The sequence below is a fragment of the Bombina bombina genome, chromosome 1 (assembly GCF_027579735.1).
Source record: "Bombina bombina isolate aBomBom1 chromosome 1, aBomBom1.pri, whole genome shotgun sequence".
NCBI lineage: Eukaryota > Metazoa > Chordata > Amphibia > Anura > Bombinatoridae > Bombina > Bombina bombina.
In genome coordinates, this window is record NC_069499.1 from 943,116,854 (window position 1) to 943,136,851 (window position 19,998).

At 35.0% G+C, this 19,998-nt stretch overlaps 1 protein-coding gene across 4 annotated transcripts in view; it reads left to right on the forward strand.

The window, feature by feature from the left end:
- The window catches only part of CASS4 (Cas scaffold protein family member 4), a 288,808-nt gene that overhangs the window by 250,179 nt on the left and 18,631 nt on the right, over positions 1–19,998 (forward strand). For 3 of the 4 annotated variants that reach the window (XM_053702966.1, XM_053703205.1, XM_053703045.1), the window contains exon 2: positions 18,531–18,953. In XM_053702966.1, the coding sequence (XP_053558941.1) occupies positions 18,531–18,953 (423 nt within the window). Of the gene's footprint in view, positions 1–16,640; positions 16,835–18,530; positions 18,954–19,998 lie in introns of those variants that run through there. The other variant, XM_053703127.1, reaches the window with a different exon arrangement.

Genomic DNA, 19,998 nt, shown 5'->3' on the forward strand with positions numbered 1-19,998 from the left:
TGAAAGTAAAGTTATAGCTCTCGCGCTAACCCGATGCACCCAAAAAGCTGAACTTCCAATATTGCGTGCGTGATAACCTATTCTACCATAGAAGTCAGTGAAGAAAAAATATTAAGAAAGAACTAACACCCTACTCGCACACAAACCCGATTGCATATTCTCAAGTGTGCTAACCCAACATGAAAATATGAATATTTCACATTCCAATGTTCTTCGCATAAAAGAATATGTTCTATTTATTCATATATACATATTTCTACATATATCTGATGGTATTTTTGGTACAATATAAATCTTTATCTATAGATGATTATATATAAATATATATATATATATATATATATATATATATATATATATATTTATTTATAAATAATTAGTACATATTCTGCCACGTGCCTTGGAATGTGAAATATTATTTACAGTACATAGTTAAAACTGTTAAAATATGAATATTGCATAAATATGCTTTTTCATCTTTTCATCTACTGCAAAGCACTTCTATATTTGTATACATATATATTTATGTGTACATATGTCTGTAAATACATAAACATATAGATACGTACACACATATAAACACACACACATATATATATATATATATATATATGTGTGTGTGTTTATATGTGTGTACGTATCTATATGTTTATGTATTTACAGACATATGTACACATAAATATATATGTATACAAATATAGAAGTGCTTTGCAGTAGATGAAAAGATGAAAAAGCATATTTATGCAATATTCATATTTTAACAGTTTTAACTATGTACTGTAAATAATATTTCACATTCCAAGGCACGTGGCAGAATATGTACTAATTATTTATAAATATATATATATATATATACTTATATATAATCATCTATAGATAAAGATTTATATTGTACCAAAAATACCATCAGATATATGTAGAAATATGTATATATGAATAAATAGAACATATTCTTTTATGCGAAGAACATTGGAATGTGAAATATTCATATTTCACATTCACGTACATATCTATATTTAGACATATGTTTGTATGTATCTCTATGTTAAAGCCCTTTGCCTGCCTTTTTTTTCTAACACCTGAGATCTCATATCTTTGAGGCCTTATAACTTTTGTGTGCAATATTACTTTTGAATAATAGTATTATTATGAGTGTAACTGTACTGTGTTATGCATTTTTAATGTCTTTTGTGACAATTTTTAGTTTCCCGAAACAGTTGACAAGAGCTCTGAGGTTGGGGGTAATCATTCTAGTGTCAATAATGATTGCGCTCACGTGTTTGCATTTAATTTCAAATAGCAATACCAGCGCAAATTAACTTGCATGCAAACGGACACAAAAACCCTGATATCGCTCACGCACAAACAATAGCTCACCACTCGTAATCTGTCCCAATGTTATCTATGTTGGTAATGCAATAACAAATTAGAGCATGTATTTTTTTTCTATTTTATTGTCACAGTGCTTCCATCTAGCAGCATTATAATTTGTTGGTCTCAGTGTTACAGACTGTTGATAGAATAAGATCTCCTCTATAAATCCCTGTGCAGAATGTGATCTGCCATTCATAGGCAAATTGGCCTTGCTGGGTAACATGGCTATGAAGACTTCATTGAACAAACACTCCCAGGTTATTCAGCTCAGTAGGGCGGCTTTGTGTGACTCCTGTAACAGATTACGACCTCAGACAAAGATACCCTCAAATATACTTGTGTAGTAAATCCTGTACACAATTAAATTAAAGGGTCTCAATAGATTCTCATTTGCATAACGTCAATCCCGTTTCCTCTTCCCTTTAAAAAAAATACATCACAAATAAAGTAATTTGAATAGCAGATAATAGACCTCAATCCTAGTTAACATATTTTCCCACATGCTGTAAAATATCAAATACCATTTTCAACCATATAATTTATCCTAAATAATATTTCCTACCTGTAGTAATAGTCTAAAAGGTTTGTTTTCCTTGTGATTAATATATTGGTAACATCACTGTATGGTAAATGTAACTATACTTGAGTTAATATTTGGAAGTATTACTCAATATAAGCACAGTGGTGCTTGTGTTTAAGATAAACTTTTTTTATACACAATCTTCATTTATAAATGCGCTCCATTACTTATGCCCCGGTTGCCTCCGTGTGAGAATTTCAGAAATCTCTGTTTGATTGACAAGTGCATCATCCAATTGGGACTACACCATACGCCCTATGTAAATCTGGTATTAGCACGCACCTGTGCTTGGAGTTATGAATGGCATCAGCAGAACTTCAACTGCGCCAGTGCAGTTGCAGCCATGATCTCGCCGCTGCTTATAGTAAACAGTGAATTTCCCCACATCCGTTTGCTTATAATCTAAAGTATCAGCAAACAAAAATGCTTTTACTTTAAAAAAATATTACGGTGCCGTTTTAACCACTGCTGTAAACAGTGACAGGAAAATTCACTCTTTACTATAAGCAGCGGCGAGATCATGGTTGCAACTGCACTTGCGCATTCAAAACTCCAACTACGGGAGCGTTCTAATACCAAATTTACATAGGGCGTATGGTGCAGTCTCGATTGGATGAGGTACCTGTCCAAAAAATAGAGATTTTTTAAAATTCTCACACGGAGGAAGCCCGGGGCAGGAGCGCATTTATAAATGAAGATTTTGTATGAAAAAAAGTTTATTTAAAAAAAAACCCACAAGCATCACTCTGCTTATATTGAGTAATACTTCCAAAATATTAACTCAAGTATAGTTACATTTACCATCACTTTAATAAAGATTTAATTACTGCTGAGTTTGTGATGAAGCCCATAATAGATTAGGTATGATGGAGGCTAAAGAGGTAATGCACAGTAAATATTTTAGAAGATTCACCAACAGCTCTCTCCAAGCTCTTAAAGGGACAGTCTATTTCACAATTTGTATTGTTTAAAAAGATAATCCCTTTTTTTGCTACTTCCCCAGTTTTGCACAGCCAACATGGTTATATTAATATACTTTTTACCTCTGTAATACCTTGTATCTAAGCCTCTGCAGACTGCCCCCTTATTTCAGTCCTCTTGACAGACTTGCATTTTAGCCAAACAGTGCTGACTCATAAATAGCTCCATGGGAGTGAGCACAAAGTTATCTAGATGGCACCTATGAACTAATGCCATCTAGCTCTAGTGCAGAAATACACTTCTATTTCAGCGCTGAATATGGTTGGTGATCGGTATTTACGTGCATATGCCATTTATAATTGGCTCACAACCTATGTTCCAGTCAAGATTGGCAATGCATTGGTGCTTCAGTGCTGACTTTAACTGTGTTTTTAAACACAAATGACGCACACACACAATAGTGCAATAAGCAAATGCTCATTAGACCACTGTCTCTTGCAACGTAATATTTCTATAAAGTAAGCTAATCCTATTTCTGACGCATGTACCTGGACTATTCCTCTCCAGCAGGTGATTATTTATTGTGGGTTTTGAGCAGTATAAGCAATCTGAGGCCATATTGCTCCAGAAACATTATCCTTAATGGGAGCATACTCCCGAGTTTCCATATGAGAGCGATTGAAATGTGCTTAACAGCACCCAGGAGCGTGGAGCCATTGAGGATAATGACTTGTGTGATTAATCCTGCAAGAGTGCATGACCATACAGCAGGGCTCGACAAACCCAGGAGCCTGGAGCCACTGGCTCCTAGAATATTACCCCTGGCTCCTAACTTTTTGGGTTATTCTCCATATATCTATATACAAATCCAACTGTCTGGCTCCTAAAAATATGCCTGGCTCCTAAATATTCTTACTGGCTCCTAATTTTTGAACATATAATTTAGGGATAGATTACAAGTGGAGCACTAAATATCGCTTGCACGCAAACGATATTAGCGATCCACTGTCCTGGTATTACAAGTTAAGAGCAATGCGAATGCAAGCTTGTGTTCGTATTGCTAAAAGCGTTGCGCTCACAGGAGTGCGCTTCCATAGGCTCCAACAGGAGCCTCGTTCTGATGCCTTCAGAGACGGCATAAGACTTAAGTGCAGGGAAGGGGGTAAGTAGCGCAGCAATGGCAGCAAATATAAATATATATGTATATAACCATATACATTTACAGGGAACACACAGTTCCCGTAGACCACAATGTAAAGGCACTTTTCAGTGCTGTTTTTTTTTTTTTCTATCACTCCACACCCGCCAACTTTAAAGCCCCAAAACTGCCTAGTGCAGTTGTTTTTTTTTATTAAAGGGATAGTCTAGTCAAAATTAAACTTTTGGTTCAGAACCTGGGTAGCGCTTGCTGATTGATGGCTACATTTAGACACCAATCAGCTAGCACTACCGAGGTGCTGAACCAAAAATGGGCCTGCTCTTAAGCTTACTTTCTTGCTTTTTCAAATAAAGATACCAAGAGAACGAATAAAAATTGATAATAGGAATAAATCAGAAAGTTGCTTAAAATTGCATGATCTATCTGAATCATAAACATTTAATTTTGACTAGACTATCCCTTTAATAAAAAACTATAATGCACTCTATTTTGAGGGCATTTGGGGCACTTACAGAAAATTAACCAGAGATCTAATCTCTGGTTAATTTTCTAAATGCGGTAGCAATAACCAGCCACTGGTAATGACTGGTTATTTATTACATGCCTGAGAACAGGCAAATAATTTAGCACTCCACTTGTAATCTAGCCCTTAATATTTAGTAGTGCAGTGTAAACCTGCAACATAAAGGCACAAGTACAAGGATATTCTACCTTCCTACTATTAAAGGGACAGTAAAGATATGTTTGGCTCTGTTGCACTAAAGGTATGGAATTTTTAAAGTTGTTTATATTAAAATATTTCTGTTATATTTATGAGCCATTGAGCAACTCATCTCTATGGAAAAGTTGTAGAGAACATGCATTTCCTGCTTGCTTCTATATCCATAAAAAAAAAAACAACAGAAAAACATGCAAACCAAAATTGTAACAAATTTAATGGCTGGTCTTGCATGTGCATGATAAACTGAAAGGGAAAAAAAATCGTAAACACCAAAATGCGCGTGGGCCTGCTCAGATAGCTGATATTATGTAATATCAGCATTGACATTTGACACATGAATGGGTATCAAATACATGAAAAAAGCAGTGTACAGCCGCACTACAAGAGGCACCAAAAAGAGAGGGCTGGTAAAAACAAAAAGACTTTATTTAATCCAGTATAAAATCATCGTTTCATGGCCACAAACCTCCTGACTAGTTTTGTGCCCTCACAGGCACTTAATCATAGGAGGATTATCAGATACATACCTACATATGCACAGGATAAGTCATCACAAAACCTCTCTGAAGCATTTTTGCAAACAAAATTGTATTGTTAAAATACAATTATTGACTTTTGAAATTTAGTACTTTAGTTTTAAATTTGAACTTGTATGTCCCATTAAAGGGACATTGTACACTAGATTTTGTTTTGTATAAATGTTTTGTAGGTGATCCATTTATATAGCCCATCTGGGAGTGTTTTTTGTAGCAATGTATAGTGTTGCTTATTTTTTTTTTAATAGCATTGTGCTGATTTTAAAAATCCTAACCAAGCCCCACAGTTTTAGATGTATACGGATGCCTACAGCTTCCTGCTTCTGTAACAGGTCTTTTCATATGCAGTGGAGGGGGGTGTCTGCCCTTCTTGCTTTCTCAGACCCTTTCAGTGGGTGTACTACTCTAACTTCATCAATAGTGCTAAACTTCTAAGTATGTTTTTTAAACAGTTTTATGCTGGATTTTTATACTAGTGTCTGTGCATATTTTTATTTAGTGTTGATTGCATGCAGTTATATGAAAATTGGTGTATACTATCCCTTTAAAACAGCTCTGTTGCTGACCTGTAATTGGTACCTGTACAATGAGAGAAGAAAAACTAAGGAATTTCTATATCTTTTAAACTTGTTTGACCTTTACAACAACTTCAATAATTTGTACTAAAATTGTCCACACCTCCCATTATGGATTCCTTTGTTTCTGTGTCTTTTATCGCTCTTTTGATATGTTAACGAGGAGTGGGTAAAATATTCTCATTATTCCTAGGGCTATGTTGTCATATCACTTATCACTTCTTTTATCCTTGTACGGTTCCTTTAACACATTCAGAGCTTGTAATTAGAAGCTTTATTGTTTTCTTACATGACCAGGGGATTCTGTGAAGAATGTTATCAGAATACTAGTGATAAATGGTATGGAATAAATAATCTAATCTAATTTTTTTAAGACAGAAAATTAAAAGAATGTAACCAAAAGCTACAAATATACTAATGGTCATTTAATCTTCACATAAAATAATTAAACTCTTTTACAATATACATGCATTATTTATTTTGCCTACATTTCTGTAAAAACATATCAAACATGTTTGCTTGTTCCCCTCCCTCTAGAGAAGAGGAAGTGCCTCCATCATACTTCAGCTGTATCAGTTTTGCACGCTTTGCTAATCATCACTGACTGATAAGCCCTTTCTGCTACTGTTTATTGGCTGATAGGTACTTCCTGTCAATACTCATTGGTTGACATTTACTTCCTGCTAATGCTAACTAAGCTTTAGTAAAAAGTACCTATCAGCCAATAAGCATAAGGATACATATCTATGACCCTTGTATGCTAGCTTAAAGTGAAAGTTAATCCTAGCGGTTCGCAAACGCTAGGATTGACTATTGAAAGAAATAAAGGGTACTTTCATTCATGAAGTATAAAATACTTCATGTAGAAAGCTCCTTTATTTGTTTCAACCGATTGTCGATTTGAGCTGCTAACAATGCCATGGCAAAAAGACATTTTCCTTAGAGGTGACGTTTTTACCTCTTAGCTAATAGCAGTGCTGTAAATCCAGCTCCCATGGGCGCCAAGCCGGATTTACCTCACTGCTATTGGCTAAGAGGTGAAAATGTCACCTCTTAGCAAAAAATTTTTTAGCCGTGGGCTTTATTAGTAGCTCAAATCAAGGATCGGTTGAGACAAATAAAGCAGATTTCTACATAAAGTATTTTATACTTTATGAATAAAAGTCCCCTTTATTTGTTTCAATAGTCAATCCTAGCGTTTGTGAAACGCTAGGATTAACTTTCACTTTAAGGGCTATAATACTCACATGCTAACTCACTTGAAAGTGATGTAGCATAACTGTAAAAAGCTGACACGAAAATATCACTTGAGCATCTTTATGTAAAAAGGGAAGATATTTACCTCAAAATGTCTTCAGCTCACAATAGTATGTTCTCTGTAAACAGTTATACTTCAGCTGCTGTCTCGCTGCCGGTAAAAAAAAAATAATACATTTGTTTTAATATATATCAACATTTGGGTATCATGTCCCTTTAAATTTAGATTTAAAAAACAACTTTTACTTAAAGGGACAGTAAACCTTAAAAATAATGTTATATAATTCTGCACATAGTGCAGAATTATATAACATTATTTAGGTGCTATAGCCATAAAAGCATTTTTTCCTTTTATATTTTGCTAAAATACGGCGCTTTTACAGACCCGCTCTCTGCTCTCTGCTGAGCGGGTCTGTAATATTCAGTCAGCGCATCGGGCCAGCTGTATAGTCACAGCCTGGCCCGACCGCGCCATAAGACTAAGTGCAGCTCGCTCCTGTGAGCGGGTCTGTAAAAGCGCCGTATTTTAGCAAAATATAAAAGGAAAAAATGCTTTTATGGCTATAGCACCTAAATAATGTTATATAATTCTGCACTATGTGCAGAATTATATAACATTATTTTTAAGGTTTACTGTCTCTTTAATATATTTTCTCAAGCAAAAAAACAACAACAACCCAACATATTTAAATATTGCTCTTTCTCATTTTTGACTAAAGTGTCCCTTTAAAGGGACATGAAGCTCAAAAATGTTATTTTGTGAATCAGACAGCGCTTACAATTTCCTTCTACTATCAAATTTGTTGAAGAGATACCTAGGTAGATATCTGGAGCACTACATGTCAAGAAAAAAGGCTGCCATCTTGCATATGGATAACATTCTAGCAAAACTGCTGCCATATAGTGTTCCAGAGTCCAGACACTTGCACGCTCCTGAGCTTATGTTACCAAGAGAACAAAGAAAATGCAATAATAAAAGTACATTTCAAGGTTGCTTAAAATTGCATGCTCTATCTGAATCATGAGAGAAAAAAAATGTGGGTTTCATGTCCCTATAAGTATGGTAAAATTTACCTGAGATTGCAAGATTCTATACATAGATTAGTTAGGTTGTAGCATTTACAGCTGTCTCTAACAGACCATAGATAATTAGACCGACAACATGAATTTTTTTACCAGGCTTTTTAAGAGGTGTATCCATGAACTGCTCTTGTAAATTACGATCATGGGATTTTTGCATTATTGAGCATAGGTAAAGTCCTATTCTGCGCCCATAATGCTTGTGGGATTTTTTTTGCTGCATTGCAATCACCCTTTAAGAGTATTTTCAATAAAACTACTTTCTCTAACAGAACAAAAAAGTGCTCAGTCCTCTGATAGCCTCTGGCAACCTTATAAGTCACAGCTTGCCAGGCACGTAATTAAAGGTTAATTTAATAATTCCTTCAAGTTTAAACACTTTATTGTGATCTGTAATCAGGTTATCATGAACATTTCTGCATAACAATGAGCTTAAATAGTTGTGTGCTAATTAATGAAGAACAAAGGTTTGTCATAGGGGCAGTTCCATGAAAGAGAATTGGGCCCCAAAGCCAGGGACTTTTAGTTTAATTGCATCTTTTGGGCAATCAGGCAGATAAAGGCTGGAGGCTTCTGGGAATTTGTGAGCCACATGTGTCCTAATAAATTTGCTTCAGTTCGTTCTGACATTTAGATTTAATGGACCACACGTTTGTGTCTAACTACTATTATTACATAAATCTAGAAAAGAGTTTTTTTTTTCCTGCTGTTCATCAGTTGAAGTACAAAATGATTTAAAGATACAAAACCTGCCTCACTTATATGTGCTTCTATAGTGCAGGTCTTACAACAGAAAATAGTAGTTGTCTCTTTTAGTGTATCAATTGAAAACACAATTGTATAAACTGGACAAAAAGCAAGATCAAGCTGCTGGCTTCACCCCTGCTAGGCAATTTGCAGATGGGATCAAAGTCTTTGCAGTCATTAAAGGGATGTAAAGAAACAATAATAAAGTGCTCTAATGTGCCAGAGCATTTTATGATCACACTATTGTTTGAAAAGAACTATGTGTTTAACCCCCACAAATAGGTTAAACACATAAATAAGGTCACCTCCAGATAGGCAATGCACTTCCTCTCCTGAGCTGTTCATGGCCAGGGATTGGTGGCTACGCACACATGCTGCTTGTAATTGTATTCAGCTCCAGACCCATAGTGCATTGCTGCTCCTGAGCCTAATTTAAATATGTTTGTACCCTTTAATGGCACACAGTTTTTGTTCACGTAGTTGAGCAATAATAAAATACTCTAATGTGCTAGAACATTTTATTACATTATTTTTAGGAGCAAAACTGTGTATTAACCTCCACAAAGAATTTAGAGGCTCATTACATTACATTGTTTTACTAATGCATCAAACTTATTCACTGCATTGCAAAAGATCTGCATGCAAAATAAATGCTTAAAGGGACAGTCTACACCAGAATTTTTATTGTTTTAAAAGATAGATAATCCATTTATTACCCATTCCCCAGTTTTGCATAACCAACACAGTTATATTGATATACTTTTAACCTCTGTGATTATCTTGTATCTAAGCCTCTGCAAACTGACCCTTTATTTCAGTTCTTTTGACAGACTTGCAGTTTAGCCAATCAGTGCCTGCTCCCAGATAACTTCACGTGCACGAGCACAGTGTTATCTATATGAAATATGTGAACTAACACCATCTAGTGGTGAAAAACTGTTAAAATGCATTCTGAAAAGAGGTGGCCTTCAAGGTCTAAGAAATTAACATATGTACCTCCTAGGTTAAGCTTTCAACTAAGAATACCAAGAAAACAAAGCAAAATTGGTGATAAAAGTAAATTGGAAAATTGTTTAAAATTACATGCTCTATCTGAATCATGAAAGATTATTTTGGCCTAGACTGTCCCTTTAAAAGGTATTAAAAACTTAGAAAAAATAATTTGTGCAGGATCCATTACTTTTTGTCATAGTCCACAATGGGGCCGTGGTCTCTACAGGAAGGCAAAATAGCAGTTTTTTATTTGAAGTGTTGCTAGGAGACTAAAAGTTTATTGCCCATATTCAGTAGACAACTTTTTGCTGCAAAAATCATGTGGAAATAGAACCTAAGCTCTGTAATGTCTGGTTGCTTATCTAGCTGTAGACAGTGGCTACACAGAGAAGTGCTCATTTAGAAAGAAACAATTAAGTTGCTTGCTGTTATTTTTAACACAACTTGTCTTGTGATTGGTAGCTATGTGCATATGCTGCTTATGATTGTCTCTCGGTCTTCCGCTCTGGACAAGTAGTACATTGCCACTCTAGAGCTGACGTTAACTGTGTATTTAAAGGGACAGTCAAGTCTAACTTTCATGATTCAGAAAGGGCATGCAATTTTAACCAACTTTTAATTTACTTTTATAATCATATTTGCTTTGTTTTCTTGGTATTCTTTGTTGAAAGCTAAACCTAGGTAGGCTTATATGCTAATTTCTAAGCCCTTGAAGCCCGCCTCTTAGCTCAGTGCATTTAGACAGTTTTTTACAGCTAGACAGTGCTAGTTCATATAGATAACATTGTGCTCACTCCCGTGGAGTTATTTATGAGTCAGCACTAATTAGCAAAAATGCAAGTCTGTCAACAGAACTGAGATAATGGGCAGTCTGCAGAGGCTTAGATACAAGGTAATCACAAAGGTAAAAAGTGTATTTCTATAACAGTGTTGGTTATGCAAAACTGTGGAATGGGTAATAAAGGGATTAGCTATCTTTTTAACCAATAATCGTTTTCAAGTAGACTGTCCCTTTTAATCTCTTTAAAGGAATTAAAATCATAGTTCTATGCAAGCAACATCATAATACAAAAATGTTCTAACCCATTACAATATTTCATTATAGCAGCTTTATACCCCTTTTCCTGATGTATCTGAGTGTAGGTGTATATAGCAAGATAGATAACTAGATAGACTATAGATAATTTGGAATTGTTGAATGTTGCAGGTAATATCTTTCTATAGGACCATGTACGAGGTATGGACACACACTGTAACTCATTGCAAGCCGCCCTTGTGGTTTAAAAAAATTCAGTACTTTTTTTTACTTTGTCCTGATTTTGCACCAAACAAATTCTTGGGAAGTTCCTGTGGGATTGCAGATATGAGGCAGATTGAATATTTTTCACATAGGACCCAGCAAAGGGATGTCTCTTAGTGCATTACACAGGAAGTAACACAAACTCTGATTCACAGTGAACTTAGCTCGAGGGATTTCTCCCAGTCCATGGGAGTTTTCTGCAGATTATAACAGTAATGATCCCAGGCACATATTCACACAAGTTAACACACATGTTTCCTCTAAAAGTCAGCTGCAACCTCCAGTCTCTCTAAACTATGTGATACTTATGAGGACACTGGGGGAGCCCTTAATATAAACAGAAGTCAAGAGTTGTTTTTATTTATTTATTTAATTTGTTTTGGAAGGGGATCATTTTATCTTCACTCTTTCACTGTTGTTGCAGAAACTTGCACTATTCTGTAAAGCAGCTTATCAGCAACACAGCAATCATATGAAACTAGAATAGATCATTTTGAAAGGACATATTACTCAAAAACAGTAACAGTTGAACAGGTTAAAAAAAATCATTTTTTCTTGTATGAAAAAAAGTAAAAGTTGGATCAATTTAAAGTGATTGTAAATCCTAGCGTTTTTGAAAAGCTTGGATTTACCAGTGATATAAATAAAGGGGACTTTTAGTTATAAAGTATTAAAAAACTTAATGATGAAAATTCCTTTATTTGTCTGCAGTTTATGATGAGCTGAGTGCCTTCAGCTCATCATAAACAATTTTTTTCAATGAGGTGACGTTTTCACTGCTTTAGCCAACAGCCGTGCTTGCCCTTTGGCATTATTCTGGATGGCTAGCACGCTACGTTTTGCCGTGGGCGGCCAGAGGCTCTCAGCTTGGCATAAAATTGCTGCAAATAAAGGATCTTTCAACATGAAGTTTTTTTATACTTCATGACTGATAGTGCCCTTTATTTATAGCACTGATAAATCCAAGACTTTCAAAAACGCTAGTATTTACCATCACTTTAAAGTTCCTTTTAGTAGATTGTGAAACCTTTTCATGAATCAACAAAATCAAGGATTTGTATACAACACATTGATTTTGCTGGTCCAAAAATATCACAATCGTCTAGGGGTTGTAGAAACATTATATATATTTTTGTATTTTATCAATGTGAATTTTCACTTAGATTTTGTGACATATCTTTAGACGTGTGTTCTAAACTCTCCTATTCTTTTACTTACCTGCTTATCAGATTGCCCTTCATTTACCTTACTATATTAATATTAGAAACATACAGGAACAAAGCAGTGGGTTATGCGTAAAATAAATCATTGCAATATGTATTATGCATAATTTTAAAAAGGATTTTACCTTTTCTTTTTAATTAATTGGCGAAGGGTCCATTACTTTCTGTCACAACCCCACAAGTGGGCTATGGACTCTACAGGAAGGTAAAAGAGTAGCCTTCCCTTTAAAGTAGTTGCTAGGAAACCTGCTCTAGCTGTAATTAGTTTATTGCCCATGTTAAGTAGAGGATTTTTGCAGCATAAATCTTGTGACAGTAGAACTTAAGTTTGCTCTTTTATCAAGCTGTAGGCAGTGGCTACAGTGAGAATTTCCAAGTGCCCATTTAGAAAGAAAACAAGTTTTAAAAAAACAAACAAAAAAAAAACACAATCTATTTCTTTATATGTTTACTTTGATATAACATATTTGCTTTAACTAAAGCAGCACTGTTTTACATCCCTTTAATTCTTGCAGCTAAACATCTGGAATTGTACCAGATTTCTCCAAACAGTTTGCCATTTTTTTCACTTTGTAATCAAGCACTGCAAGTATACACAATATTACATGATTGTGTCTGTTAAAATGCTACAAGTTTTTTTGTTTTGTTTTTACAAGCTAATGCTGCAAAGTGTCATGGCACATATTGCAACAGATGAAACTATTTTCTTAACACAGAAATACAAACTGACATTCAGTGACCTTGCTGAATATCAGGAAGATATTTAGAGAAATACTCTGGGAAATTACAATAAATTCTTAACAACTTTCTTAAGGAAATTTCTGGCTCATGACTAAAGGATTCATTTTTTATTCTTTACTTGCATTTTTTTTTAATCCCTTTGTAGTTCTCTACTTGTTGTTTTATTTAAGGAAGATTTATATGGTATGGTATAAGCAGGAAGTTGCCAGCTAGGACAAAATATCCCCTCACTCTTGCTCTGTTTATAGTTTTCCCAGAGTGCACTTTAATTCTTCAAGTGCCAGAGACAGTTGCCTTTTCAGTGTGTTTAAACAGTGTTAAGGTTCAGTTGCCGTTAGCGATTTCAAGTGGGTCCAAAATGCAGAAGGGATTTAAAATGTATCAGAAATTAATATATAATAGTGCTTTGCTGTAACTTAAAATGATAGAAATCCTATAAAACTATACTTTTATTTGTACACCCCTAATGGTGTACCCGGAATTGTATACGAAAAGAAAACAGTTATAATAATAATATACACAGGAAACTTACAAAGAAAATTAAAGGTTCCAGATCAGTGGCATAATTATACCTTAAAAACATTTCCCACGTTTCCAAGAGGCTCTCTGGCACAAGGAGGCGAGAGGATACTTGTGGATTGTGTCCTACTGGTGTTTTGTAGGTGTAGCCATGACGGTAGAGACTGGCCCACAGATGTGCGGTGGAGAGGACAGGCATGTAATGAGTGGATTGGGTGGGGTCATGGGAAGAACCCTGTAAAATGGGACATTGGTCCTGATGGAGAAGCTGCTAAAGGGACAGATATCCCACCCAGTTACAATTCTGCAATATCTTGGATGATTGGCAGTTATGTAATATGGAGCTTACAGTCTAATGCTATAATAGTAGGTTATTCCAAGATTCCTACTGTATAATGCATAGTGGAAATGGATGGTAAAACCAGACTGCCTTTTTTGATGTTTAATTTATTTGTTGCATATTTATAATACGAAAGAAAAATTAGATTGACAACCATATTAATATTATTTTAACAATTTCCATCCATAATATTTTTCCAAAAAATAAAAAAAATACATAAAAATAATTATTCAATAAAGAACTAATAAATTGGTTCCTCTGTCTAAAATTGTAGTTTAACCAGTATCATTAGCTTAACCCATAATCTATTCGCCAAACAAATATTGTCCTCCTACAAATCATTTTCTGGACAAGGAGAAAAAAAACAAATCAACAGAGTATAATATCCATTCATCTTTACTCCTAGCTTTAATAATATATTCTCATTTAACAAAGGGAGCAATACTTTGTTTTCGTATATCTATAGTCTTTTTTTAATGTACAAACCCTGTTTCTGAAAAAAATCTGTATCTGATTATCTGAATCCTTTAGTATCTCAAATTGTTCCATGACCATTTGGTTATGAAGCTTATTTAAAAGCTCCTTAAAGGGACAGTTTACTTTACATTTTTTATTGTTATAAAGATAGCTAATCCCTTTATTAACCAACCCTCAGTTTTGCATAATTAACACTGTTATATTACACTTTTAATGTCTGTGATTACCTTGTATCTAAGCCTCTGCAGAAAGCCCTGCCCCTGACTCATAAATAACTTCACAGATGAACTAGCACTGTCTAGTTGTGAAAAACGGTAAAAATGCACTGAGATAAAAGGCGGCCTTCAACGGCTTAGAAATTAGCTTATGAGCCTGCCTAGGTTTAGCTTTCAACAAATAGTAACAAAAGAACAAAGTAAATTTGAAAATAAAAGTAAGTTGGAAAGTTGTTTAAAATTACATGCCCCTATCTGAATCATAAAAGTTTAATTTTGACTAGACTGACCCTTTAAAATATGAGAGCGGCTTTGAAAAGAGCTGTAGGTACAAGAGGACAAACAACAGTATGGTTCTGTTCCTTTAAAGGGACAGTCTAGTATAAACTAAACTTTCATTATTCAGATAGGACTTTTAATTTTAATCAACTTTCCAATTTACTTTTATCATCAAATTAGCTTTTTTTCTCTTGGTATTCTTAGTTTAAACTAAACCTAGGTAGGCTCATATGCTAATTTCTAAGCCTTTGAGGGCTGCCTCTTATCACAGGCTTTTTAAATCTCTTTTCAACACAAAGAGACAGAAAGTACACGTGGGCCATATAGATAACACTGTGTTCAGGCACAGGGGGTTATTTAAGATCTAGCACAAAACAATACTAAATTTAAGACAATAGATAATAAACAGTCACAGTCATGTGATCAGGGGGCTGAAAAGAAGGTTCCTAGATACAAGGTAATCACAGAGGTAAAAAGTACATTAATATAACTGTGTTGGTTATGCAAAACTGGGGAATGGGTAATAAAGGGATTATCTATCTTTTAAAACAATAACAATTCTATGGTTGACAGTCCCTTTAAATCACTTTAGTAGACTGTTATGTGAAGTACCATGAGCCATAGAAGAATGGCTTCTCTACAATTGATTGGGCTCCTGATATTATATAAGCTCCTGAGGTTTTCTTTTATGCCTTCTGTATATTTTAAAGGGACAGTCAACACCAAAATTGTTATTGGTTAAAAAGATAGATAACGCCTTTACTACCCATTCCCCAGCTTTGTACAACCAACATTGTTATATTAATATACTTTATAACATTTAAACCTCTAAATTTTTGCCTGTTTCTAAGCCACTACAGACAGCCTCTTATCACATGCTTTTTTATTAGCTTTTCACAACAGGAGACTGCTAGTTCATGTGTGTCATATAGATAACATTGTGGTCACGTCCGTGTAGGTGTTAAGGACACAGACCTAATTGGCTTAAATGCAAGTCAATAGATAATAAAAAGTCATGTGATCAGGGGGCTGTCAAAGGAGGCTTAGATACAAGGTAATCACAGAGGTAAAAAGTATATTAATATAACAGTGCTGGTTATGCAATTCTGGGGAATGGGTAATAAATGGATTATCTATCTTTTTAAACAATAAACATTTTGGAGTAGACTGTCCCTTTAAGAGTAAACTGTATTACTGCAAAACATACAGTAGCTTCTAGATGGCTCTTAAGCAATCTCAGAAGTTTTATATATTTATAACCAAGCTGACAGCACGTGTGTATATATACATGCTCCAAATAAGGACGTAAACAGGGAAATGACACCGTGTAAGTGTGCATGACAGCTGGGGCTCAGTGACCTGTAGATGGGCACATGCTTTATGAAAGGCCTATTGTTTCAGTCCCCAACCCTGAATGTGCTTACAACCACAAGCAATAACTTGTGGGCATCAGCTGAGCCTTCATAGTATTTTCCCTTTAAACCAGTTGCTGCTTTTATAGCAAATGCTCAGGATAAAAATACAGAAGAGTCCGATTACCCATCTGACATTATAAAAACAACTTGCAGTTTTCAGTAGGGGATGGGGTGACAAGGAGAAAGTACTCTGCATTCAGTTTGCATCACTATCTGGCAGCCATAATGGCAGTAACTTCATATAATGAACACATTAGTTTTATTTTCTTCTTTTTAAATTGACATCATTGTGTGACATTAGAGACAACACTGCCTGTGAAACTTCAGCACTTCATAGCACCAGATCAGTTTAATTCTGCAAGTGTTGACATTTTCCACAAAGGTAAAACTATCAGCTCACGGCACATAGCTTTATTGTAGTGCTCAGATGCTATTGTCTTTTTTTTTTCTTTTTCTTTATTGCATTTAAGAGAAGACAGTTTAAAATGTATTAAAAATTTTTTGCAAAGCGGATCTTCCACTACTAAGAAAGGGGTAGCAGTGGAAGTTTTATCAGCCAGTGAGAAGCTTTATACAAACATGTACTTCCTGTTAGCTTCAGAGTCAAAACAAATCTCTTTAAAGGGACAGTTTACCTTACATTTTCTCCTCTTTAGTTTGTTCCCAAAGATTCATTTTACCTGCTAGATTGTATTATATTGTTGACGAATAGCTCCTTTTACTTAATTTCGGCATTTGAAATAGCTGATTTTGCCTGTGATATCCCTACCTATACTGAAAGTTTCTATACTTAAGTATGGCCTAAATAAACGCTGTGTAAATGCAACCAGCAGAAGAAATTACATTTCCAGTGAGAGTTAGGAGAGATAAGTAATAAAATGTTAATTTCACATTGTGTATTAAGCTTTAGTATAATGGCAGAAATATTATAAGAATCATGTGTGTACAGAAAGTAATAAAATAAGGAGATCTGATATCCCTGCAAGCTCAACCCATTTTGATTGGTTGTGATATCACAGAACAAAAAAACAGCTATTTTATGTACAAAATAAAGCTAATGTAACAGTTTCTCACACTTTTTATACTCTGCAACTAGTATAGCCATTGTAGACTGATTAAGGGACAAACTATTTTACACTATGCTGTCCCTTTTACTTACCCCTTTTTCATGCCAAATAAATACATAAGTAAAAGGTTTAAATAGTGCTCTATCACATGCCTAAAATACATTTTTAGCTTATACTTTCCTTTTAAAGCATACAACCACACTAGAAAAAGTACAAATTAATATGTGTTAAGGGATATTTACCCACCTTTTATTTATACACAATAAATGATTGTTTATGTTTCATATTGTGGCCTAACATCCACATTTTAATTATCCTCTAAACAAGGATATGTAGTAAGAATTTACAACCTAAATTCTTGATCAGAAAAACACTGCTGAGGCATATTTAAACTATAATCCTAATCAGAACAAAGTGCACAGTGAAATATTATTCAATATGCATAATTTAAAGTTATAGTTTAGTCAAAATTAAACTTTCATGATTCAGATAGAGCATGCAATTTTAAGCAACTTTCTAGTTTTACGCCTATTATCATTTTTTCTTCATTCTCTTGGTAACTTTATTTGAATGTAAGCTTAGGAGACAGCTCATTTTTGGTTCAGCACCTGGGTAGCGCTTGCTGATTGGTGGCTACATTTAGACACCAATCAGAAAGTGCTACCAAGGTACTGAACCAAAAATGGGCCGGCTCCTATGCTTACATTCTTGCTTTTTCAAATAAAGATACCAAGAGAACGAAGACAATTTGATAATAGGAGTAAATTAGACAGTTGCTTAAAATTGCATGCTGTATCTGAATCATGAAAGTTAAATTTTGATTAGACTATTCCTTTAATCTCCCTTCTGGCTTTAACGCGTGAGCATTCTTTACAGAAATGGTTGAGGTTAAGATACTATAGTTGACTCCTTGTATTTTAAAACAGTAAAATGTGGTCACAAAAAGTGCCAAGAGGCTCTTCTGTGCTGTGAATATATAATGAATGTCTCTACCTTGTGTTCCTCCCATAGAACATGTTGGCCAAAGCTCTGTATGACAACAAAGCAGAATGCTCTGATGAGTTGGCTTTTCGTAAAGGTGACATCCTGACCGTGTTGGAGCAGAACATTTTTGGAAGTGAAGGGTGGTGGAGATGCTACTTACATGGGCGTCAAGGCCTTGCCCCTGCCAACCGCTTGCAACTGTTCACCATTAATCAGAATGATTTCCCACTGACTGGCAGCCCCTGTGGCTCTCTAAGGAGACAGCCAAAGCAGCAGAACATCTACCAGGTGCCTTCAGCATCTAAAACTACAACCCTGTCAACATACGAGGATATGGACAGCATCTATATCACCCCCTCATCACTAAACGTCTCTGGGGAAACTTACCAGTCTCCAGTTTCCCTGTCTGCCCAGATATTATATGATAAAGCACACAGTTCTTCCAATCAGGTATGTTTCCTTTACTATTTAGGTGAGTCAATGAAAAAAGGGTATCACCACTATTTTGACCTTTCTTTAACCCATGCCAAAGGGGTGTAACACATAGGTAAAGTCTCACTTTTAAACAGCAGACAGTCTGTGTCAAGTATGTGTGACTGGCGCACAGAAGGTTACCTGTTTGGGAGCAGCAAAGCGGCTCCCAAGGTGGACTTTTTCAGGTAAACACATAGAAGTTAATCACAATCTTGAGCTTGCTTTAAATGGATAGTAAAGTAAAAAATAATGTTAAACGGACACAAAACTCACATTTTTATTTAATGATTCAGATAGAGCAGGCAATTTTAAGCAACTTTCTAATTTACTCCTATTATCATTTTTTCTTGGTTCTCTTGCTGTCTTTATTTGAAAAAGCAGGATTGTAAGCTAAGGAGCTGGCCCATTTTTGGTTCAGCACCTAGTTAGCACCTGCTAAAAATTTATAGTAAGAGTACATTAGAAAGTTGCTTAAAATTGCATGCTCTAGATCAGAGCTTTCCAAACTTTTCATGTTGGTGACACGCTTTTTACACCTATATCATTTTGCGACACAGTAATTCAGTTGTTCTAGCAAACAGGAGGTTAAACTAACTTGTTGTAAGAGATACGGACACAAACATAAATTATATAACAAAATGTATTAACAAGTAACAGTAAGTATGTGCAAGAAAGGAAAAAAGTTTAACATCACCAATAGCTACTTACTATTTTAACGGGATGTATAAGGTTGATGGGATGAACACAATTTCTGAATATTTGGTGGAATATTAGATAAAGACACTCGCATTTCATCATCAAGCATTTTTAAGCTTCCACTTCTTATCCATATATCAAGAGCAGGAGCAGCAATGCACTACTGGGAGCTAGCTGCAACAACAAAAAACCCCACTGACTTCTGACTTCAGCTCAGCGTTTAAAGGGACAGTAAACACCAGAATTTTTGTTGTTTAAAAAGGTAGATAATCCCTTTTATTACCCATTCCCCAATTTTGCATAACCAACACAGTTATAATAATAT